This window comes from Tasmannia lanceolata, unplaced genomic scaffold (genome assembly GCF_043159265.1).
Source record: "Tasmannia lanceolata isolate RefF3 unplaced genomic scaffold, GAP_Taslan_0.1 ptg000019l, whole genome shotgun sequence".
Taxonomy (NCBI): domain Eukaryota; kingdom Viridiplantae; phylum Streptophyta; class Magnoliopsida; order Canellales; family Winteraceae; genus Tasmannia; species Tasmannia lanceolata.
The window spans coordinates 13982739-14008672 of NW_027518696.1; the positions used below are offsets into that span (position 1 = coordinate 13982739).

The 25934-nt window shown below is 38.2% G+C and overlaps 1 protein-coding gene across 4 annotated transcripts in view; it reads right to left on the bottom strand.

Moving 5' to 3' along the window:
- Positions 1-3437: 3437 nt before the first annotated feature.
- The window catches only part of LOC143852858 (methyltransferase C9orf114 protein), a 30242-nt gene continuing 7745 nt past the window's right edge, over positions 3438-25934 (bottom strand). Inside the window, exons 6-12 of one of the 4 annotated variants that reach the window (XM_077362481.1) lie at positions 20341-20419; positions 15936-16051; positions 15738-15817; positions 4948-5017; positions 4040-4117; positions 3830-3933; positions 3438-3750 (exon numbers count right to left, since the gene is read on the bottom strand). In XM_077362481.1, the coding sequence (XP_077218596.1) occupies positions 3856-3933; positions 4040-4117; positions 4948-5017; positions 15738-15817; positions 15936-16051; positions 20341-20419 (501 nt within the window). In that variant the 3' untranslated portion in view covers positions 3438-3750; positions 3830-3855. The other 3 variants (XR_013236877.1, XM_077362483.1, XM_077362482.1) reach the window with 3 other exon arrangements.

The window sequence follows — 25934 nt, forward strand, 5'->3', positions numbered from 1 at the left end:
GCTAAAGGGTATAAAGGGGCATTTTCGTCCTTGAATTCCCTTTGTCTTTAAAAATAATATTTATAAGGGTTTTGGAAACAACCAACATTTTTTGGTTAATTTTTAAAGACTATAGCACGTAACAGTAATTTACCCATCTTAAATCAATCTGGACCGTACATTTGATTTGATGGCTAAGGATCCATCGCATTGGATTAATCTAAGAAAAAAGAATTAATTTGTGAGGAATTTCAATGAAGAGGAGTTAATCTAATTTGAGCCGTTCCAATTTGAGAATGGCTGAGATTAATAACAAAAAGTTTCGACCTTAGGGGTGTAACTCCGCTTCATTTAAGGTTACTTTTGGCAAAAATCAAATGGGATTTTTGCTGATTAGTCCCTACATGGCAAAATAATTGCTTATTAGTCCGTAAGAAAAGCATATTTGCTTAATGGTCCTACTTTTAGAAAATATTTGCTAAAATGTCCCTAAAACTCACGAACTTCAATTTTCTTCGTTAAAACTTTTTAAATAGCAAATTTACCCCCCAACCCATTTAATCATTTTTAGCGTTTTTGGATTTCCCTTCCAATTTTTTAGGAAAAAAACTAGGAAATAAGCAACAATATTATCTCTTCCAATATTCTTGTAAAAAAATCTTCAACAACAAAATCGTTTTAGGAATTAAAAAAATTGAAAATCCCTCTAAAATAAATTAAATATGGTCGGTTTGAGTTATCTTTTCTTCATCGATAAATAAAGAAAGAAATTTTATTAATATTTTTCGTTTCTAATTTTTCTAAGAAATTCCTCTCTTGGTTGGATTGCAAGAAAATCTCTCTCATGGAAAATTATTTCTATGGAATTTTTTTTCATTGAGGAATTATGTTTGATTAATTTAGAGGATAACATCATAAACCGAAGGTCCCTAATTGAAAAATTGAATAGGGTTGGTTCACCTTTTTTTTTTTTTTTTTTTAATGTGTAAGAAGTAAGAAATTTTAGATTTTTTTTCTTGTCCGAACTTTTCCAATAAAATTCCTACAATCCAACGGGGCCTAAGTAGAAGGTGTAAGAGAAGCACTAATCCATCTTGCTAGGAAAGAGCTGCAGTTTCAGAAAATTTCTTACAAACCAATTTAAAAATAGGAAAACACTTCTAAAATGTGATGCCGTATTGAAAATAAAGGTGTAAATATGACGAATGGATTTGGATGTTTTTTTCATTTCTCAAGGTACATGCTTCTCTTTTTTTGGTGTATGCACACGTGTAACAATAGATGATCCCATCTTTTTCTTCAGCATAGAATTCCGTTTTCCTTGGTGAAAAAACCATTTTTTTTCTTATAATTATGATGAAAAAAACCCCTTTATTTTAGACTTGAAGTTCTCGCACAAGTGGTGCAAATTCCTTGGAAAGTAAATAGTGGAAGAGATAATATTGCTTATTTCCTAGTTTTTTTCCTAAAAAATTGGAAGGGAAATCCAAAAAACACTAAAATGATTAAATGGGTTGGGGGTAAATTTGTCATTTTAAAATTTTTAACGGAGAAAATTCAAGTTCGTGAGTATTAGGGACCTTTTAGCAAATATTTTCTAAAAGTAGGACTGTTAAGCAAATATGCTTTTCTTAGGGACTAATAAGCAATTATTTTGCCATGTAGGGACTAATCAGCAAAAATCCCAAATCAAATCCACAAGAGAACCTATTTCCCTTGTACTTCTTTATTGCGTGCATCCAAATGGACCCTAATGCTTTTGGGTTGGGAAGTGATATATTCGCCCCCTTTATTTACTTGGGAGAGCCCCCTCAATTGTATTTATGACTAATCTTTTACACTAGAGGGGGCTGTCCCATGTAAAAAAGGGGAGAATATATCATTTACCCTAGGGTTCTCACAAGGGTCCCACGTTAAATTGATACGAACCGGCTATTTGATAGGCCTTGCTTTTGGATCTCCAGTAGTTTGTATTTTTTTTTGTCCTTAGCAAAAGTAGTTTTTATACGTAGCAAAACAAAACAATATACTGGAGCCCACATTATTGAGTGATCAAAACCATGTATTTTCTTGGGCCCCAATGTAGATAGACCGTGCAACTAGACCGGCAAACGGGTGGGTCAGGCCGGGTCAACCCGCGGGTGATGCGGGTGCGGGTCACACAGATCGGGTGAGGAAATGACCCGCATTTTTGCAGGTCAGAATTTAGGTGACCCGCGTGGCCCATGGGTGGGCCGGGTCAACCCGCGGGTCACCCGCAAATTCAAACAGTTGCTTATTTTGGGAAATGTTATCACTGGATTTTGATGAGGGCGGTATGGCCGGCACCGTGGGATGATCAAAACCGTCCATTAGATGGCCCATAGGCTAAATAGGTGTTGCCCCAAAAATCATTTCAATAGGTTGATCCTAACCCTCCGATCTATAGAGGGTTAGGATCAAGTGATCAAACCTCTAACATTCAAATCGGAGGGTTGGGATCAACCTATGGTGCTAGCCATAACCTATTCAGGCATCAAACCCTTAAAAAATAGATTAACATGACAAAATCACCATCCTTGGCATTAGAAAAAAAAGCCATCTAACTAGATTAGCATAACAAAATCACCACCCTTAAAAAAGCGGGTGCCCACGAGTTGACCCGACCCGACCCGTGTTTTTGCAGGTTGGGTCACCCGTGGGTTAGTTTTGACGGGTCACTAAAACTCTAACCCGTGCCCGCAAATTTGAGGGTGGGTCGGGTCGACCTGCGGGCACACAAAAAATCTTCTCCATAGGAAGATCCTAACCCTCTGATTTGTAGAGGTTTAAATTTAAAGAGGCTCACATTGTTCTGTGATCTAAATCATTCATTTCTTTGGAGCCAATGCAGATAGGCCGTGCAAACCATTCATTTGATTGGGATAGGCCCCTAAAATCTTTCCATAGGATGATCCTAGCCCTCCAATTTGTGGAGATCTTTAACCTCCACAGATTGCAGGGTCAGGACCATCCTACAGAGAAGATTGTTGGGGCACATCCTATCTACATTGGGGACCAACAAATGAATAACTAAGATTAGGGAAGTGATATATTCACCCCCCTTTTTTTACTTGGTACAGCCCTTCTAGTGTATTTATGATTACTCCCTTACACTGGTGGGCTCTGACCCAAGCATAAAAAAAGGGAACTCATAAACACACTAGTCGGGTCTGACCCCAGTAGAAAAAGGGAAGGATATATCATTTTCCTTTAGATCATCCAATAATGTGGGTCCCGATGAACTTCTTTTTTGCTATAAATATGCATACATTCATGCTAGAATATTAACATTAGTAGATATCGTGACATTTTAAGATCAAACACAAGAATTCATGTCTTCTTATGTTCAATTATTGGTATTAAAAAAATAGTAACTAACCAGAAGAAGAACCACCTATTGCTCACCTCTAAAATGGCTCCCTTGGAGCCCACCCATGTTTGGAAGATGGGGATGAACTAACTTTGCCATTAGATGGGTTTGGACAAAATCACAAAGAGAAGGGAGAGTATCATCCACAAGACAAAATTCCCACTATTTTGGAGGTTCAATTGTTATAATGTATGTGAATACATGCTAAAACCTACAAACTAAATTATAATTCTACCCAAATGGCCACTCCAGCCAACTGATATGTATTGAACTTCGAGTGAGAAAATCTCATCTGGGACTTGGAAATCAGAGGCACCATGGTAGAGCATACATCGTTGAAAAGAACATGACAAGAAATGCACCATCGACCCCAAGCAATGCTACAAAAGCAAGAAAATTATGATTTACAATGTCAAAAAAGAAGAAAAAGTGAAGCCGCATAAATTAATTGGCGCATACCAATTTGGTTCGACATTGTATGTTGCTCAACTGTTATCTTCAAATCTCTGCACGGCTCGCGCTATTGGTTCTTGAAAGTACTGCAGAGATATGAAGATGGCCTCCTGCCATTGAAAATTACCCAACATGCACACATTGTATAACTCAAATAGATAGGTGAATTATACATAGACAGATGGAATAAGATTGGTAAATACACCAAATGGATACCTCAGTTCGAATCGTTCTACTCCCTTGATGAGGGCAAGTATTCAAGTAGGAATCAAATACCTCATGTACATCCTTCCCCTGCAAGAACAACAAAATAAGAATAGTTAATATTCTTGGCTAAGATCGTTTAGCGTTGGGAAGCCCCTCCATTAGATTCAATCAAACTCAATTTTGATGGGTCTAGTTTGGGTAATCTGGGGCCGGCAGGGATTGGGGGTCTTTGCAGAGGCTCCTCGGGAATGGTTTTGTGGGCCTTTTTAGGCCCTATTGGAATATGTGACTCGAGTGAAGCAGAGGTTAGGGCTGCATATCAAGGTATCAAGCATTTAGAAAAAGACCTTTATGATAAGGTGATAGTGGAAGGTGATTCCTCAAATTTTGTTAGATGGCTTTCGGGGGCGGCTGCTCCTCCATGGAGGTTTTTGTCTCTTATTGAGGAAATCTTAGATCTAACCTCGGGTTATTCTATTTTGTTTCATCATGTAAGGAGATCTGCTAATGGTGATGCAGAATATCTAGCTAGATTAGGCGTGAGTAGGGTGGTTTTGGAATGGTTAGATTTCCTCCCCCTTTGATCTCTTTGCATTTTGATTTTTTTCTCTCTTATGTATTCTTTGAGATCCATCTCGGTTCTCTTTCTTTCAATATATCATATTACCATTTCAAAAATAAAATAAAAATGGAGACATGTTTACAGGTTTTATTTGACGAAAGCAGCAAGTTCCATTTGTGGCTTAGATGAGCCAAAAAAAAAGACCTCCAGAACAACTATATAACCAGAATTTTCTAACTGAATTTGCTCCACCGCCTTTCTTATTATTTAGTCTCGTGTATAATAGGATGCACCGAACACGAACACATTCTATGGCTTAGTTTCTAACCAACATATAACCTTCCATACTGTATACCTTTAAGTTGCTATCTTCCTCAAAGTTCTCTTCCAGACCACCAAGACTACCAAAAGCAATCAGTAGGTGCCTGCATAATCATGCACATATTTAGGGGAAAACAACGAAGCCTAATGAGTAGATCAAAGAAAAGAACCATCATATTGCATGTGTTAACAGAGTAGTTCTATGGCGGATGTCAAATATTAACTATTCACTAGCAAACCAAATGACAAGAATTCTAAAAAAATAACTTTGTAATCACCTCATCAGAAATTGGAGGCTTGCAAGGCATATTTATTAGTCATTGTGCGCAATCATTTCAAATAAGCCGTGAAGGCCATATGAAGTTCACATCTTGAAAAAAACAACAAAAAAAAGACTTCTCTTTTAGCTGGTCTTGTATACAGACACGTTTGTATTGAAAATGACTCAATTCCCCACAGCCATGGTCATGCTAGTAAGAAAACTTGGTAGGATACTCTAGGGGTTTTTACCTTATAAAATGCCTTGTATCACAACCTCTCACCAACCTGTAAGGCTGTCATTGAAAGTTCTGGGGCGAAAGGTGGAACGCTCGAAGGTAGAGAGAATTATAAAGGCTAGTGGATCATGAAAACTCGGGTTTGTAACCAAGTTGCCCCACAGCTCATATCTCCTTTGTGTCTATGCCTAGAAGAGAGAGCAGACAGAATTGGAAATTTTACACTGCATACATCAGCTAGAACCTTCATACCCCGAAGTAGAAGTTTGATTGTTTTTTTTTTTTTTTTTCGGAATTGACCATCTTTTAACAATACCTTCTAAGGGATGGCTGGTCCAAGATGCTGAACAATGAAGTTTGATTTTGGAAAAGAGCCATCATTATGGGAATGTGCACACGATAGAAAAAAGATGTCAACCCATTGAGATATGGTATGCTACAAGTGTATATTTGAGACAAGAATGCATCCTAATTTTAGGATGAGACATCCTTCTAATCCTGCCCATATAATGTCCTTTTCGAGAGTTCGAGAAAATCCATCTCGGGAACACCAATTAGTAGGTACGAGAGGATTAATGTCAGATCCCCAAGGACAAATGATTGATTTACCATGTATATCATGTATCTTGTTCTTCTTGAATTTCTTTTAGCTCCTAAGTCCTAACAATCTTTTCAATTCATACCATAAAATAAGAAAATACGAGCTTCAATGAGGCTTGTATGTGTTGGAAGGAAAGCCATAACCATGGCCCTGTCCAAATATTTTGAAAAAGTCAAGTTGCAGAAATGGTTGCTTATCTGTGTAATCTGTATCATAATGTGTAACATGGGTTGAAAAAGTTAGCACTTGTAACGACTACCCTCGTTAAATCTATAAAGTTATTTTTAAAACTGTAAATTCTAGACCATTGAATCAAAATTTAGGGTCAAGATTATCGATTTGTTTCGTCCTTCCTTGATTATCTTGGATCAAACGATTTGAGAATCAAGGGCCCTAATTTAATTCAATAAATACATGAAATGGCTAGTAATTATAGGATTTTCCTTGGAAATTATTTTTACATGGAACAACAATTTAAAAGTGAAGAAAAAATAGCAAGTGAGAGAGTTCCACGTTTTCCCTCTTGTGGGAAAAACGTGTGCACTTTCCTTAAGGAGTGTGGGTTCACTTAAAGATTTTTTTTAAAAATCCATTGTTATAGTAGGTCTTGCTGTTAACTGATCTAGCATTCAAAAAGCCATTCAATATGCATAATTAGGGTAAGTGATTAGGGTCATATGATGGCTAAATTAAGAAGGTTAATAAGGTTGAAAAGGAAAAATAGTTGGAAATTTTGGGGAGGGAAATCACGGTCTCTAAGATTGAGAGAAGAGTGGGCAAAACTCAAGATTTCTATATGGAACGTATATTTTGTGGAACCACTATCCTTGCTTCGAAACAAAAAAAAAAATCCCACCAAATCAGTTACACTACCTTATTGTTAAGATCAAAAACAAGAAAAGAAAAGGGAAAAGAATACAGTGAGAGAGGAAGAAATAGAGAGGCTCGGGCGGTTCTTGGCCGGGAAACCCACCCTGCTTCTTCGTCTTCCCCATTCACCATAGCCGAGAGGTATGCTTCTTTTGAGTTATACTTGAAACCCTTGATCAATAACTACTCTCAATTCCATGGCAACCTCTTCAAACCTTTTTGGAAACCATGGAATTGCATCCCCAACCGTGTATGCAATGGAACCCTCTTTGTTATTCTTTAAAACCCACTTCATTTCCACGATTTCTTCCATGCCCATTATCACATTCCAACACCTGCAAAACCCACATCTACATTAAAATAAATATAGGGTTTCTGCAAACCAAGGAAGCAAGATACAAAAAAGGGAAAAAATTAAATAAAGTAATCTACATATATTTATGCACCTAATAAATAAGTGTATTCCTTCATAGTTATTCACAGGCAGATTATGCGCATACTTAAATGAAATTTATTCATTCATATTTTCATTCACAGACGTATCATATTCGTGCTAAATATGTGTTTGTTCATGTTTTCATCACAAACAGATTTCATACATGATAAATAAGTGTAATCATTCATATTCTGATCACAGGCAGATATAAATAAGTATATTTAATTAAGCATAGACTTACAAAATAATTTTCTTTTTGGGACAAATTCTTATCTCACAACGTATATTCATACAAGTACATTTATTTACTTTCGTACACAATTTCTCACCTTATCTGTTCTGGTTACAAAAGCATTTAAAATGAATCTTGTATCTAACTTCATTCTCATCAATTCGATACATACATATATATATATATATATATATATATATATATATATATATAAATGATCTAAGCGTGTATTTTAAAATCTCATCAGTTCTGTACACTAAATGATTTAGGGTAAGTTTTCCATCTCTAATACTATGCTACCACACACACACACACACACACATATATATATATATATATATATATATATATATATATTCATGTTCTTTCATAGGTCTGTTTCTTTTTATTCACCATCGTATCCTAGCAGGGTCTGCTTGAATAAAACAATTTAAACGATTTCCTATATGTCCAGATTTCCAGCAGCCCTTTAGGCCCTCAAAATAAATTCTTCCTTGAGTGTTCAAAATCATGTGTAGGATCTGTACCGGGTTACTTGCTGCTTTTAATACCTAAACCTGGACAATTATAGTGTTGCCTGTGTTATATGTATACCTTAGGCAGGGCAGCAGTTGTACCGTTGCAGATACCCTGTTGACCCCAAAGTCAGGGGCTCCTCTTGATAAAGAAAATATGAAAATGATTAAAAGAACCTAGACCGAAATAAGTTGACTCTATTTCACTTATTGATTTGCCTTCAGGACCGCTTCCCTTCTCCTTCTAGCAGGGACTGATCTATTCACCTTGTTTGAAAGTTAGAGGCAAGTGACAGCTAGACCTTGCTTTGTAATGGTTTCCAATATAACTTGTCATATGCAATGTAGTTCTATTTATAAAATTTTGTCTTATTGATACCTGCTTAGCTTAATTATACTTGCTTACCTGGAATGAAATGAAATGAAAAATAAATTGTTCTTAACCTTATGAGAAAGAATGCAGGAAAGAAGACAAAGGTAATGTACTTTAAAATCCCTAATTTCATATCATTCATGGGGGAGAGTGAAGGGGAAATTAAGGGTGTGGTGGTATCATCCTGGGACCTAAGGTCCAAAGGCCAACGCGAGAAGCGTGTACAGCCTTTCGTTGGCAAACCATCCAAAGGGATAGTATCCCCGAAACGGCTCGGCATTAAATGCGAGACCGAAATCCGAGTCCATAACGCCACTACCTTTGGACAAGGGTAGTGGGTAGTCGTGCAGCAAGGACACCGGCAAAAAGGAGAAAGTCAGAAAAGAACTGAAAGAAAAGTAAACTGGGAAAAAGCCAGATGTACCTGGGGAATGTGCTGTCTCAATTTACATAATCGTTGCACACATAGTATAAACTTGAATTATTGTCACTCATTTTTATTATATTGCCATGAATAGTGTAATTTATTTTCAGTCGTTATTATTGTTTATAGATATTGCTAAGAATTTTGATTATATTGTATGCACTTTTTATATTGTTTCTCTTACTCTGCTCGGTCTCTGGAGGACCCTGCTCTAACGTTGTTTTCTCCACCACAGGGATTGAGGCGTTAGATGGTGGAGCGTTTGCAAACGAAGAAACCATAGGATAAGGGACCGTGTGATCGGAGAGTTCGTTTCATGGATTATTGAGCTATGACGTCATGCGTTATTTTCTATTTTTATTTTGTCGGGACTTTCTTTAGTTTGAACTTTAGTGATTAACACTTTACTTTCATTTGGAGTATGAGTATTAAAAGAACCTCTTATTATGGTAGACTTATTTAATTTGGAATAAGATTTTTATCGTGGTTGTTAATTAAAATATATATATATATATATATATATATATATATATATATATTTCCATGATTTTTGCGTTGTTCTTTTGCTCGTAGCGACTTGACGGAATCGGGTCGTTACAGTTGTGGTATCAAAGCTCTGGGTTTTTCTGAAACACCTGGACTACGTGAGTGTGGGTAGGTTATAGGATTCGGGTAGACAATTAAGACTTGACGACCAAAATATATGCACTCTGATTTCTATACCCTTAAAGGGAAGATACAGTACTAAATTTTAATACTACTCAATCAATGACAAACAAAGTCTTCTAGTAGTATGATACTTCCTAGCAAAAAAAAAGATTATGTTATTGATATATATACATATGACTATGTATTGTTCATTTTGCAGATGTATTAGAGGAGGGGAGCTGCTAATCAGGCTAATGTCCCTAATAATGATGGACATGAACCAGCTCAACCCGGTGCGCATGGCCAGGATGGACCTGACCCAGCTCAACCCCAAAATCAAGATGGTCTGCAAATGCTGGCAGAGATTCTTAGACAAAATCCTAATCAGACCGCCCTTCAGGCCATCGCAGCCAATTTCGGGGCTCGTCAGGAGTTGAGGCCTCGTGAGGATGCCCCTTAGGTTCACTGTCAGTTCCGAGACTACCATCCATATGAGTTTACTGGTTCAGGTGACCCCTTAGCAGCAGATCATTGGCTTACAGAGGTAGAGGGGATCGTTGCTGTGATGGAGTGCACTAGCGTTCAGAAGATTCGTCTTGCTTCCTTCCTACTGAAGGGAGAGGCGGGTGTCTGGTGACGGACTGTGGTTCAGAACTATCCCGCAGTCTTGTCTGGAACTTGGGGACAGTTCAAGTCCCGCTTCAATGAGCAGTTCTTTCCGGATCGCATAAAAGATCAGTTGGCGGGGCAGTTCGCAGAACTAAAGCAAGGGGCATTGACTGTGGCTCAGTATGGAGCCAAGTTCAGAGAGCTGTCACGTTTTGCACCTGGATACGCAGCTACGGAGGTAGATCGGGTTCGAAAATTTATTAGCGGTCTTCGCCCTTCCATTAAGGCGAGTATCGTTAACCTTGGTACTAGGACCTTGGCAGAGGCCTGTGAGCAGGCCGAAGTGGCAGAAGACTGCGAGAAATCAGTGCAAGCAGGTAGATCTCAATCAATTGTTAGCAAGAATCTGGGACCTCCACTCAAAAAGCAGAGAACAGATGGTGGTTCGCAATCTAAGACCGTGTGCCTTCTTTGCGGAAAATTCCATTCAGGCCAGTGTTGGAAAACAATGAACGTCTGTTTTAATTGTGGGGATCCGAACCATAAGAAGAGGGATTGCCCTAAGAAGAAGCGTCAGCAGTATGCCAGGCAGCCATATCAGCAGCAGCAGGCTCCTCCTAGACCTCCACCCCAGCTGCAGCAGCAAAATCAGTGGAGGGGAAACCCAAATCGCAAGGAAGAAATGCACCCCAAGCTCCTATCAATCGGGTCTTTGACTTGAGTCAGCGCGACGCTGAAGCATCTAATGCAGTTATCGAAGGTCAGCTTCTCGTTAATGGTATATCTGTTCATGTTTTATTTGATTCTGGCTCTACATTATCATTTATATCACCTGATTTTGTTCGAGAACTAGCTTTATCTCCTGTACTATTACTACATCCGTTGAGAGTGGTCACACCAGTAGGAGATGTCGTAGTTACTGACATGATATGTAAGGGTTGTATAATTAAAATTGGGGACCGTGAGCTTTTGGGAGACCTTGTACTGTTGAATATGAATGACTTCAAGGTCATCTTAGGCATGGACTGGTTGGCGTCTTATCACGCCAGTGTGGATTGTTTCCATAAGGTGGTGGTGTTCAGAATACCCGGAGAGGAAGAGTTCATGTTTGAGGGTGTGAAGCGCCCTGGCAATCCCTCTGCTTATGGTTCGGATCCCCACAATTGAAACAGACGTTCATTGTTTTCCAACACTGGCCTGAATGGAATTTTCCGCAAAGAAGGCACACGGTCTTGGATTGCGAACCACCATATGTTCTCTGCTTTTTGAGTGGAGGTCCCAGATTCTTGCTAACAATTGATTGAGATCTAGCTGCTTGCACTGATTTCTCGCAGTCGTCTGCCACTTCGGCCTTCTCACAGGCCTCTGCCAAGGTCCTAGTACCAAGGTTAACGATACTCGCCTTAATGGAAGGGCGAAGACCGCTAACAAATTTCCGAACCCGATCTGCCTCCGTACCTGCGTATCCAGGTGCAAAACGTGACAGCTCTTTGAACTTGGCTCCATACTGAGCCACAGTCAATGCCCCCTGCTTTAGTTCTGCGAACTGCCCCGCCAACTGATTTTTTATGAGCTCCGGAAAGAACTGCTCATTGAAGCGGGACTTGAACTGTCCCCAAGTTCCAGACAAGACTGCGGGATAGTTCTGAACCACAGTCCGCCACCAAACACCCGCCTCTCCCTTCAGTAGGAAGGAAGCAAGACGAATCTTCTGAACGCTAGTGCACTCCATCACGGCAAAGATCCCCTCTACCTCTGTAAGCCAATGATCTGCTGCTAAGGGGTCACCTGAACCAGTAAACTCAGATGGATGGTAGTCTCGGAACTGACGGTGAACCTGAGGGGCATCCTCACGAGGCCTCGACTCCTGACGAGCCCCGAGATTGGCTGCGATGGCCTGAAGGGCAGTCTGATTAGCTATCTGATTTTGTCTAAGAATCTCTGCCAACATTTGCAGACCATCTTGATTTTGGGGTTGAGCTGGGTCAAGTCCATCCTGGCCATGCGCACCGGGCTGAGCTGGTTCATGTCCATCATTATTAGGGACATTAGCCTGGTTAGCAGCTCCCCTCCTCTAATACATCTGCAAAATGAACAATACATAGTCATATGTATATATATCAATAACATAATCTTTTTATTGCTAGGAAGTATCATACTACTAGAAGACTTTGTTTGCCATTGATTGAGTAGTATTAAAATTTAGTACTGTATCTTCCCTTTAAGGGTATAGAAATCAGAGTGCATATATTTTGGTCGTCAAGTCTTAATTGTCTACCCCAATCCTATAACCTACCCACACTCACGTAGTCCAGGTGTTTCATAAAAACGCAGAGCTTTGATACCACAACTGTAACAATCCGATTCCGTCAAGTCGCTACGAGCAAATGAACAACGCAAAAATCATGGAAATATTTATTTTATTTTATTTTATAATCAACAACCACGATAAAAATCTTATTTCAAATTAAATAAGTATACCATAACAAGAGGTTCTTTCAATACTCATACTCCAAAAGAAAGTAAAGTATTAATCACTAAAGTTCAAACTAAAGAAAGTCCCGACAAAATAAAAATAGAAAATAACGCATGACGTCATAGCGCAATAATCCATGAAACGAACTCTCCGATCACACGGTCCCTTATCCTATGGTTTCTTCATTTGCAAACGCTCCACCATCTAACGCCTCAATCCCTGTGGTGGAGAAAACAACGTTAGAGCAGGGTCCTCCAGAGACCGAGCAAAGTAAGAGAAACAATATAAAAAGTGCATACAATATAATCCAAATCCTTAGCAATATCTATAAACAATAATAACGACTGAAAATAAATTACACTATTCATGGCAATATAATAAAAATGAGTGACAATAATTCAAGTTTATACTATGTGTGCAACGATTATGTAAATTGAGACAGCACATTCCCCAGGTACATCCGGCTTTTCCCCAGTTTACTTTTCTTTCAGTTCTTTTCTGACTTTCTCCTTTTTGCCGGTGTCCTTGCTGCACGACTACCCACTACCCTTGTCCAAAGGTAGTGGCGTTATGGACTCGGATTTCGGTCTCGCATTTAATGCCGAGCCGTTTCGGGGATACTATCCCTTTGGATGGTTTGCCAACGAAAGGCTGTACACGCTTCTCGCGTTGGCCTTTGGACCTTAGGTCCCAGGATGATACCACCACACCCTTAATTTCCCCTTCACTCTCCCCCATGAATGATATGAAATTAGGGATTTTAAAGTACATTACCTTTGTCTTCTTTCCAGCATTCTTTCTCATAAGGTTAAGAACAATTTATTTTTCATTTCATTTCATTCCAGGTAAGCAAGTATAATTAAGCTAAGCAGGTATCAATAAGACAAAATTTTATAAATAGAACTACATTGCATATGACAAGTTATATTGGAAACCATTACAAAGCAAGGTCTAGCTGTCACCTGCCTTTAACTTTCAAACAAGGTGAATAGATCAGTCCCTGCTAGAAGGAGAAGGGAAGCGGTCCCGAAGGCGAATCAATAAGTGAAATAGAGTCAACTTATTTCGGTCTAGGTTCTTTTAATCATTTTCATATTTTCTTTATCAGGAGGAGCCCCTGACTTTGGGGTCAACAGGGTACCTGCAACGGTACAACTGCTGCCCGGCCTAAGGTATACATATAACACAGGCAGCACTATAACTGTCCAGGTTTAGGTATTAAAAGCAGCAAGTAGCCCAGTACAGATCCTACACATGATTTTGAACACTCAAGGAAGAATTTATTTTGAGGGCCTAAAGGGCTGCTGGAAATCTGGACATATAGGAAATCGTTTAAATTGTTTTATTCAAGCAGACCCTGCTAGGATACGATGGTGAATAAAAAGAAACAGACCTATGAAAGAACATGAATATATATATATATATATATATATATATATATATATAAGTGTGGTAGCATAGTATTAGAGATGGAAAACTTACCCTAAATCATTTAGTATACAAAACTGATGAGATTTTAAAATACACGCTAAGATCATTGAAATATATATATATATATATATATATATATATATATATATATGTGTGTGTGTGTGTGTGTGTGTGTGTGTGTGTGTGTGTGTGTATCGAATTGATGAGAATGAGGTTAGACACAAGATTCATTTTAAATGCTTTTGTAACCAGAACAGATAAGGTGAGAAATTGTGTACGAAAGTAAATAAATGTACTTGTATGAATATACGTTGTGAGATAAGAATTTGTCCCAAAAAGAAAATTATTTTGTAAGTCTATGCTTAATTAAATATACTTATTTATATCTGTCTATTATCAGAATATGAATGATTACACTTATTTATCATGTATGCAATCTGTTTGTGATGAAAACATGAACAAACACATATTTAGCACGAATATGATACGTCTGTGAATGAAAATATGAATGAATAAATTTCATTGAAGTATGCGCATAATCTGCCTGTGAATAACTATGAAGGAATACACTTATTTATTAGGTGCATAAATATATGTAGATTACTTTATTTAATTTTTTTCCTTTTTTGTATCCTGCTTCCTTGGTTTGCAGAAACCCTATATTTATTTTAACGTAGATGTGGGTTTTGCAGGTGTTGGAATGTGATAATGGGCATGGAAGAAATCGTGGAAATGAAGTGGGTTTTAAAGAATAACAAAGAGGGTTCCATTGCATACACGGTTGGGGATGCAATTCCATGGTTTCCAAAAAGGTTTGAAGAGGTTGCCATGGAATTGAGAGTAGTTATTGATCAAGGGTTTCAAGTATAACTCAAAAGAAGCATACCTCTCGGCTATGGTGAATGGGGAAGACGAAGAAGCAGGATGGGTTTCCCGGCCAAGAACCGCCCGAGCCTCTCTATTTCTTCCTCTCTCACTGTATTCTTTTCCCTTTTCTTTTCTTGTTTTTGATCTTAACAATAAGGTAGTGTAACTGATTTGGTGGGATTTTTTTTTTTGTTTCAAAGCAAGGATAGTGGTTCCACAAAATAACGTTCCATATAGAAATCTTGAGTTTTGCCCACTCTTCTCTCAATCTTAGAGACCGTGATTTCCCTCCCCAAAATTTCCAACTATTTTTCCTTTTCAACCTTATTAACCTTCTTAATTTAGCCATCATATGACCCTAATCACTTACCCTAATTATGCATATTGAATGGCTTTTTGAATGCTAGATCAATTTAACAGCAAGACCTACTATGACAATGGATTTAAAAAAAAAATCTTTACGTGAACCCACACTCCTTAAGGAAAGTGCACACGTTTTTCCCACAAGAGGGAAAACGTGGAACTCTCTCACTTGCTATTTATTCTTCACTTTCAAATTGTTTTTCCATGTAAAAATAATTTCCAAAGAAAATCCTATAATTACTAGCCATTTCATGTATTTATTGAATTAAATTAGGGCCCTTGATTCTCAAATCGTTTCATCCAAGATAATCAAGGAAGGACGAAACAAATCAATAATCTCGACCCTAAATTTTGATTCAATGGTCTAGAATTTACAGTTTTAAAAATAACTTTATAGATTTAACGAGGGTAGTCGTTACACCACTCAAAGTGGCCCAACTAATATTAGTTTAACATCAATCACCAAAGTATGCAGGATGTACCTAAATTTGGGTATGGTAAGTTCTGATGAATTAACAATGAGACCGTGCTCTGAAGTTCCAATTGTGTGATCATACCCACCCTGCACAAATGAAGGTAATTACACATGGAAAAAAGCAACGAGATTTTAAATAACTTGTAAAGCTATAAAAAACAACAAATTAAATAAGTAAATAAAAGATCAAAGAAATAACATTTACCTCATATGGACAACCCCTGAATACAGAGTTGATATTGGGAGCATATCGCACTTTATACCCCCAATACAATCCCGTTTCTCTAGGCTTGAAGGAAGTCACTACTTTATGCAAATAATCTACACAAATGTAAATAAGGAATTATACTAGATACCAAAACTTAAATATATCAATTAAATGGAACCTAAGACAAACACAATTGAAGCAATGCATTAGTGAGCATACAATGATGGATGGGTTGAAACCATGACTGATGACATGAGTGCATTATACAGGAACGTTGTTGGATGTAAGTGTGTCTACAAATGGAAAAAGAAACTTGATGGTAAAATAGAGGTATAAAGCTCGCCTAACTTCCGCAAATACAGTAGCAACATGGCCTTCACTATAGAAAGATGTACTCTGCTAGTCAAAAGTAACACAATTTGACTGGTTATGGCCTTGGCTAACTCATTTGGCTGGTCACCATCATAGCTAGATATTAAAAATTCATTTCTCCATGGGAGCTTTAAAGAAGAAGTGTATATAGACAGCTTTAGAGGTATGAAACAGCAAAGTTATGCGATATATGGCCTCAAACAAGCACTACACCAAATGAGTTAGCCAAATGACTATACCAAGCTCTCAGAAACCATCAATACGAAAGGAGTAAGTCAGTTCCTTGTTGAGCAGAAGCACTTTATCAAGTATGGTATTGATCTTAGTGTAAGTTGATGATGTCATCATTACTTGAAGTGCTTGTGATGAAATTTGAAGGGTAAAAGAGGCCTTCACATCAGACTTTCCGATATGAAAGATCTTGGGGAATTGTGCTACTTCCTCTATCTAGAGATGGAATGCAATAAGGAGTGATAATGACGCAATGAAAATACATAGGCGATTTTCATGTGATTCACATGATGAACTACAAACCAGTTAGTACTCCTTATGTTGAAAATAAGATGACTGGCAAAGAAAGAGAAAGAATAAAGGATCCTTTTACATCATTCAAAAAATCCATTTATGTATTGAAGAATGGTAGGTACCCTTCAGTCACTCACGTTTACAAGGTTCGAATAAATCAGGTCTGGTAACATTTACACAATCCTAATGAGGAACATTTACATGCAGAGAATTTCGAGGTACAGAGATGGAAGAACAGAGAAGTCTTTGTTTCAGGATATCTCGATGCTGATTGAGAAAAGTTATGGGCTATTTTATGTGAGATGGAAGAAAAGAGAAGTCTTGGTTTCAGGATATTTAGATGCTGATTGAGCAAAGTTATGGGCTATTTTATGAGAAATTGACAGATATTTGTGGCAGGGTTTTGTGTAGTTGTAAATGGATGCCTAGTTTCGTGGAGCAGCAAGAAACAAAGGACAATGGCTAGATCCACTACAAAATCAGAACATCGGGGTACAGCATTCATTACAATTGAGCTTACATGGGTGCTGGAGCCGCACATCATTTCAAATTCCATTACATTGTTTGTGATAATCGAAGTGCAAATTTCAAAATGTCATAGAACCTTTGGTTTCACGCCACGACCAAACATATAGACATAGATTTTTACTTCATTCTTGAGAAATAGAATACGGAGAAGTGATTCCGACAAATATCCCAAGAAGAGAGCAACACACATAATCACTTTTTTCTTGAATGGTAATTAGCAAACATATTAACTAAGGAGTTGATCCCAGGACACCATCTACATTTGATTGACAAGCTGGAAATGTCCGGAGGGACATAACATCTTGATGGAAAGCAATAGGGATGTCACTAAGGGCACACCTATAATTTTACATTCCCTTGATATATATATATGAGAAAAGAGGAGGTACTCCCTGGAGTAGATAACTTATCTACTCCCTAGCTTAAAATAACAGTTGAGGCCACATTGTTTGGGTGATCCAAAGCATTGATTTGATGGGCCCTCACATAGATAGGGTGTGCCCAAAAAATCAGCTCGATAGGATCATCCTAACCCTATGAACTGTGGAGGCAAAAAATGGACAGATTTGTGCAGGTTTATACACGTCCATTTTTTGCCTCCACAGTTCATAGGGTTAGGATGATCCTATCCAGCTGATTTTTTGGGCACGCCCTATCTATGTGAGGGCCCATCAAATGAATGCTTTAGATCACCCAAACAATGTGACCCCAACTGTTATTTTAAGCTAGGGAGTAGATAAGTTATCTACTCTAGGGAGTACCTACTCTCTTCTCTCTCTCTCTCTCTCATATATATATATATATATATATATATATATATATATATATATAGCAGAAGAGAAAAGGAAAGAATTATTTGAATTTCTCCCAAAATTCTATGAGAATTACACATCAGTTTTTTTGACTTTTTTTAACAAAGGCACCCATTCAACCCACATATTTTCAATCCTACCCCCTCCTTTATGCTTTTTAACAAAGGCACCCATTAAAGCCACATAATTTCAATCCTACCCCCCTCCTTTATGCTTTTTTAATTATGAAAACCTCTATAGATTGGAGGGCTAGGATCAGCCTATGGAAATGATCTTACGAGCACAACCTATTGATGTTGTGTTCCATCACATGGACGGTTTGGATCAACCTATGATGTGGTCCGTACAGTTCTTTGTTGGCCCGTGCATTGCACGGGGTTTTTTACTAGTATATATATATATATATAAATGGGACTTGCTAGCGTCCATCGGAAAAGGCATTTCGCAAATGGTCAATCGCATGAGAGCAGCCACCTCATGAATGATGACAAAATCTGCTGAAAAGTGAGCATTTGTGGCTGCTTCGAAAGACCATAACTCCTTTGTTTGGACTCCAAATCACGCACGGTCAGATCTGTTGGACTCCTCGCGGCAAGGAGAATCCAATGAACCAAATTTCACGCTTCGAATACGTGTACACAATTTTTGTATGTTTTTTACTCAAAGTTAAGTTTGGGTGAATGCCGTGTGAAAACGGGCTTTTAGTTGTGCCATAAAGGCGGGTGTCGTATGAAAACGGGCTTTAGGTTTTAACTTTGGGACAAATTTGTTTTTGAGAAGTAGTGAACAGGGGCCTTGGGCTCGTCATGGGACTCATCCTCGCGACAACCTATCATTAGTACCGCCTTGACAAAATTGGGTGTCTACAGATGCCCCTCTTTGGTAGAGGGAGCAAGGCACACGAATGCCAAAGTAAGGAGACAACAAAATTTCATCAGTGGGGACTAATGATAGGGTTCTTTACCGAGGAGTCCTACTGTTAGGTACTTGAGTGGAAACCTCTCGTTAAAAGTGCTCCATTGGATCATCCTAACCCTTCCACTTGTGGAGGGAAAAAATGGGCAGATTTGTGGAGAAACAGTGTCTGTCCATTTTAACCTTCACAAATGGATACCCTAGGATGATCCTATGGAGCTGATTTTTGGTACACACCATATCTATCTAAGGGCCTTTCAAATGAATGCTTTGGATCATCCCTAAAAATGCGGGCCCCATGTTTTTTTGGTGCTCGAGCGCACAAACATCTCTCTCTCTCTCTCTCTCTCTCTCTCTCTCTCTCTCTCTCTCTCTCTCTCTCTCTCTCTCTTTGTGTGTGTGTGTATGGCTGGGGGGGGGCGGGGGGGCTGACTTTTTCATGTGAGAGCAGCCAACTCAAATGAACTAAATGAAAAAGACAAAATCTACTGGAAAGTAAGCCTGTGTGGCTGTTCTCACATGCAAAAGTCAGCTGTGAAATGCCTATTACTATTGAATAGAAAACACCTCCTACATGAATTGTGGTCTCTCTCCCTCCATCTCTCTTCTTCCCTCTACTTCTTACCTTGATCCATCATCATCAACTTCAACTTATTCACAACACATTCTCCAAAAACCACATAATTAAGGGCTACTGGATGTTTTTTTTCTGAAAGACAAGGGCTGCCATATGTTATCGCATGCCTTCGCCAAGTTCTCAGTTTTGATTACCATGACACCATATCCTTTCCTATTAGTGGCATCTATAACATCAATATCAATAAGAACACCATCAAGGGTGTAACCAAGATGGAAATTTATGAAATTAATTTCTACTCAATTAGAGCATGGCCTATTATGGATGATGTGTCGAGTACGAGATGTGTCTTCGTTTGTTTCAAATTTCAAGTAGTGATTGCTCTAATAAAGAAGTTACATTCACATGTTCAAAAAGAAGGAAAATAATTAGCTTGCTAAATTAATACAAAATTTCACTTAGGCTCTGTTTCTTTCGACGTAAAAATGGATGTAAATTTTGTTTTATGTTGCAAAAATGAACATAAAACAAATTCAACATTGAAAGAAACGGAGCCTTAGTTAATTGTTTGTAAGACAAAAACCATGAACACCACAGTAAGTCCGAGAAAAGAAAGCTCCAAAGAGTTTACAACATACAAGTTCACAAACGAAAAAAGATCATAAACATTTACCAGTTTCCAAATGACGATTGGTTCCCATAGCTACAGTGACTCGTACTCCAGGTTCAAGTACTTGATCAACGACAACATTCTGCAAATTATTTTATTTTTTGAATGAACAAACAAAATACACAAAACAAAAGTAATAGTAGCTCTACTCTTATATTCAACTGGTGTGAACTTTATTCAAAAGGAGATGTCAAAAATCAAAAGTGCAAACATTAGGGCATACAATCTTATGTTATTGGAGAGTTACAACTGAGTCCAAACAATTCGTAATTTATTGTATTTGCAATTCCCACACAACAAGTGATACTTCTGTCATTCAGCATAGCTTCTAATAAAGGGGAGGTCCAGTGCGCGAGGCTCCCGCCGTCGCGGGGTCTGGGGAGAGCTAGATGTACGCAGCCTTACCCCTGCTTTGCAGAGAGGCTGTTTCCGTGACTCGAACCCATGACCACCAGGTCACAATGGAGCAACCTTACCGTTGCGCCAAGGCTCGCCCTCATTCAGTATAGCTTCTAATGTGAAAAAGAAATGCTACTTTGTAGAAAAGAGTAAGAAAAAAAATTCCCAAATGATGAATGAACAACAAGCAAATGCACAACATGCTATAAAAAAGTTCATTTAGAGCTCGACCAGCCTTTATTTGAAAAAATGAAGTGAAATTTACCCTCAGTGTCCACATAAAAACTAAACAACTTCATATTGAAAAATCCTATATTCGATTATTTGGTACATTATATTTCAAAAAAGGTTGAACAATTAATAGATTAATATTTTTGATGCTAGACCAGCCTTTTTTGAGCAATGAAGTGAAACTTACCCGCAGTGTGCACATAAAAACTACACAACTTTATATTGACAAATCCTACATTTGGGATTAAAATATTGAAAGTTAATAAAGTAACTAGAAACTTACCTAAATAATTTAAATTGACGAGACTCTGGACAAGTCAAGTGGGCAAACTCAATCATTTCAGATCTTTGAGAGAACTTGATCGAGTACTTTCAAAACTCATAATTGTCTCTTAGTTCCATCAAGTTTTATGACTATTACAATGAGCACACCCCTACTTGATTGCATTGCCATCACTTCCATTTCGACTATTTAAAACATCAAACCAGTGATGGTAGAAAGACGGTAGAAGGATTGTACCATGATTGGAGCTGTCAATAGTGGTGAGATTGCCTGGATCATTCGAATCGTATGGAAGAAATAATATAAGAATATCTGATGATCATATTTACACGATTTCAAAGCTATTGATTGGAGGTTTACAAGTTGGATATAAATATTCATTAGGTTATTTTATAGTATGAAATTTCTTTCTATTTCTTAGCTAATCATCTAATACAATAAGGACAGTGATGTCTTATTTTTGTTCAAACGTGGTGAATTTAGCTTTTACATGGTGACTTTTTTCCTGTTTGGTTCATAGGATTTAATTCAAAAGCATGCCCTATTTCTAGTTGTTAATGACTAATGAGTTGAAAACCTCAAGTAGAGCTATATATTATTGATATTGGGTTCACATGTCTATGCTTGCTCATCTTGAGTGGTGATTTTTGAAAAAGTATGGGAAGATCCTATTCAATACAAGAAAGTTGAAGCTTGAGTTGGGTTGGATAAGGCCAAGGTGTGAAACTTCAACCATATGCGAAAGATGCGCTCTACGGTAAAAGAAAATTTTGAAAGTCCGTTGTGGTTCCCTCTGAGTTTGTGTGTGTGTGTGTGTGTGTGTGTGTGTGTGTGTGTGTGAGAGAGAGAGAGAGAGAGAGAGAGAGCCTTCTTGTGCCTATGTACCTGTGAGAGCAAGCTTCCTTGGAAGATTCATTCATATATGATCCCCATTGAGAGCATGCCTCATGGGCATTGGAAGCATTGCTGAGAAGTTGGGGAGGGGAATGGGGCTTCTAGTTACACCTTACACCTAATGAACCTCAAACTAAATCATTTGAAGAGGTCATAAAGGAAGACATGTAGGTCTCCCCTATCTTCAATGTGGAAGCAGACGGAGAGGAAAGATTGATAATCCCAGACGAAGCAACTACCCAGATGATTGAGATGGTAAGCTATGCTTAGCAGCAAGTATGTAACCATCCAGACCTGAATATAGCTTCCTCGTTGATATTATATAGCAGAACTCTTAGATAGGTAGAGACAAGGATTTCAAAGTAGAACAGTTCAAGAAACTCTTGAATCTGGTTCCAAGTGATCAGTAGGCCAAAAATCCTCTTCAATACCGATCAGAGCTTCAAATGATCCAAAGAGATCTAGTAGCTTTCTGCAGTAATTTGGCCACAGGATGTAATGGAGGAGGTTTGGAATGGTAGCTCACATGTCTACAGTTAACTGAACGACAGAATTATTGAAAGAATTAACAAGAGATGAATCCACAATACTCATTGTCCCATATCTAATACTCAGGGACTCTTAAAGAAATGGAAGAAGGTAGCTATTTCAAAATAAGAGGTTACTGTATCCATACGAACAGAGAGGGTATGTATAAGAAAAAAAAAGGAACAGAGACTTCACTTTTGTACTAAGGAAGTAGGAAGAAACAATATGCAGTCAGCTAGCTGAACTTCATAGAACAGAAAGCATACTGAAATGAAAATTTTCAAAGAAGAATTCGATTCAGCTGAAACTTACAGCCAAAAAGTAGGAGAAGAGAGGTGCCTAATTCCCCCAAGGAACGCCTCCTCAACACATCACATGAATCCCCTTTCTCACACTTTTCTCTCTTCCCTCTCGTTTCTTCACTCTCAGTTCTGACAATGAGGCCCCCTCACCTCTATTTATAGAGTGAGGAGGCCTTCTAGATGCTTCCTACATGCCAGCTCACAGCCAGCTGGCTTGATGAGTAGGCATGCCATGTGGCAGCAGAAGAGTTGTCCATTCTTGTGATCCTCTTGCCCGATAGGTAATTAGGTGACACTTGTCATTTGTGGACCCCAACCAAGTAGTGGCACATGGCAAGTGGTTCCCCTACTCCTGACCGTTTCCTTCCTTTGCACATTCCTTCATTCCCTTATTACAACACACTTAATATTTAAAAGAATTGCAACCAGCTCTCATTTGGCCTTATTCTTTAATCTCAAAGATATCCTTAGTGTGTTTGGATGCTCTATCCTAGACATGTATTATTCCTCTTTCTCCTCAGCCTGGTCATGTGGGACCCGGTCCTCATCAGTCGTATATTGGATGTCAAGGGTCTAGAAGAAGAAAAAAAACTCTTGTATCCACATGGGAGGTTGTTTCGTCTTCCAATGCCAAAACCATGACAATTTTTAATTTCCTAAAGAAAAAAATTAAAGTAGCAAAGATGACTCATTTTAAACTTCCACCAACACGTGTCAATTTCGGTTGACATGAATGGACGTCCGTGGTGACCGAAGTCGAAGTCCAGATCGAAGTTTGAAGTTTGATTCGATGCGATGCACCCGCATTTATCTAGAAAATATTAATGCCATTTCATTAATAAGATGAGTAAGTTTAAAAGTAAAAGAAATGTCATGATCATCAACTTTCAAGATATGTGAAATATCTATTTTTAGAATAACATTATCATTCTGTACATGTGTGACGGTGGATGCCACTAGGTTTTTTATCTTGTTAAATCATTGTGGATGGTTGTCTTGCTTCTATGATGGTTACTATGTATTTGTGCTTATTCTAGCATTTCCTGAAGTTTCATCTTCAATATTCGTTGTTTCCATGGACTTAAATAAACTTCTATTATTTTTACAGGATTTTTAGGGATTTCCACAGACTTCCACGAAGTATTTCCACTTTAGTGGGGACCAAAGTCCATAACCAACATTTGAAACCCCATATGGGTAGATGGGAAAAAAAGAGGATAAATTCATTTGATCATTAAATGAGCAAAGTTGTCAAACTCTTACGATTCGTATGAGTCAACTCCTGACTTGATTAGAGTCACTGGGCTTTCGAGGCGAGTTGCATGGGTGACTCGCCTCTGTTGAAGACTCGTCAGAGTCATCTGTGACTCGAACGAGTTGCTGGGAGCCAACTCAAAAAAATAAGACTCTTACGAGTCGAGTCGCTGAGCCTGGGCTTTATGAGTCGAGTTGCTGAGCCTGGGCTTTCTTGTTTTGATGGTTGAAAACTTGCAAAGCTGGAACTTACAACTTAATTATTTTTGTGCATGCAAGTTACAAGCAAATTGGCCTAGTGGTTTATCTATGTGCTATTGGCTTATATTTTTTACATGCTTCTTCTTTTGATATATAATTATATTTTTTCAACTAACTTTATGTTCTGGTAAAAAACTCTTACGAGTCACAAGTCGAGTTGATTCACGAGTCATAAATTAAGAAATTCAGTCATGAATCGAGCACGGGTTGACAACTATGCAAATGAGTTAAGGTTGTTGGTTTGCCTCTTCCATGCTGGACAACATTTGTACCTTCGGCCTCACAAAGAAACATGGAAGAATAATCAACATCTTGACCGTGTTGATGTTCCTCCGCCGATTGGATGTAGCACGGATATGGGTAGAGCTATATCATACACAAGGTTTTAAATTTCGGTTTCGAGGGTGATTTCGGTCCTCATCGAAACTGAAATTTAGCAGAAATTCCGAAATTTTGAGCGTAATCCGTGGAATCAAATAAAACAATATTTTATTCCATAGAAAATTTCGACTGAAATTACCGAAATTTCGGGAAAGTATTTTTTAACAGAAAAAATCTCTTTTTTGGGGTGAAATTCCTTAAATTTCTGCAGCAATTTTCGAATTGAAATTTCAGTCGAAATTTTATACTGTTTCGGGTATACCCGATTTCGGTTTCGTCCTCTACCAAAACCCGAAATTTCGGATTTCGGTCGAAATTTAAAACCTTGATCATACACATCTCCCAATGAAATGGAAACCACTACTAAATCTAGATCATACCCTATAAAACTGATGGTGGTGGAATCACTCAGTTGTCCATGCCATGGACACCATGCTAACAACACATATATCATATATATGGGCCTGATAATGAATATTAGCACAGTAGGATGAAAAGGAAAAGGAGAGGAACCTTGGTATTAACATCTTTGATTAATTGGATAAATAAATGTGATTAGCCATGATGTAAAAGTTTCGTAGGAGAATAGTGTTAAAGGCACTATAGTGCACTTAGGGGTATTCTGGGGATTTGGGAACCCCATGAGTATCTAAATCCAAGTAGAACCTACCTCCTAGCCTAAACCCCAGAGGTTTCTTTATAAATAGGGGATAGAGATAGCACTCAGAACTTGCACCTTTCAAAAGGGGTGGAGAAACCCTAGGAATAGGAATAAGAGGTGAGAAGCTTAAGGCTTCCCCAATGAATTGTGGAAAGCTCAAAGGCTAACACACCTTCCATGAATTCCAAGAAGGCTCCCCTCCAATGACGAAGCCTATGATGAAGAGAAAGCCAAGAGAAGGAGAAGAAATTGAGCACGATGAAGACAACCTCCATCTCCATCAAAGGTTAGTAGCTTGCTAGTTTTTTTGCTTTCTTCTTCCCACAAGCTAATATTGGATCAAGTAATCCATAGTGAGGTTTGTTGTGACTCACGGCCCATAACACATCTCCACTACTAAGCT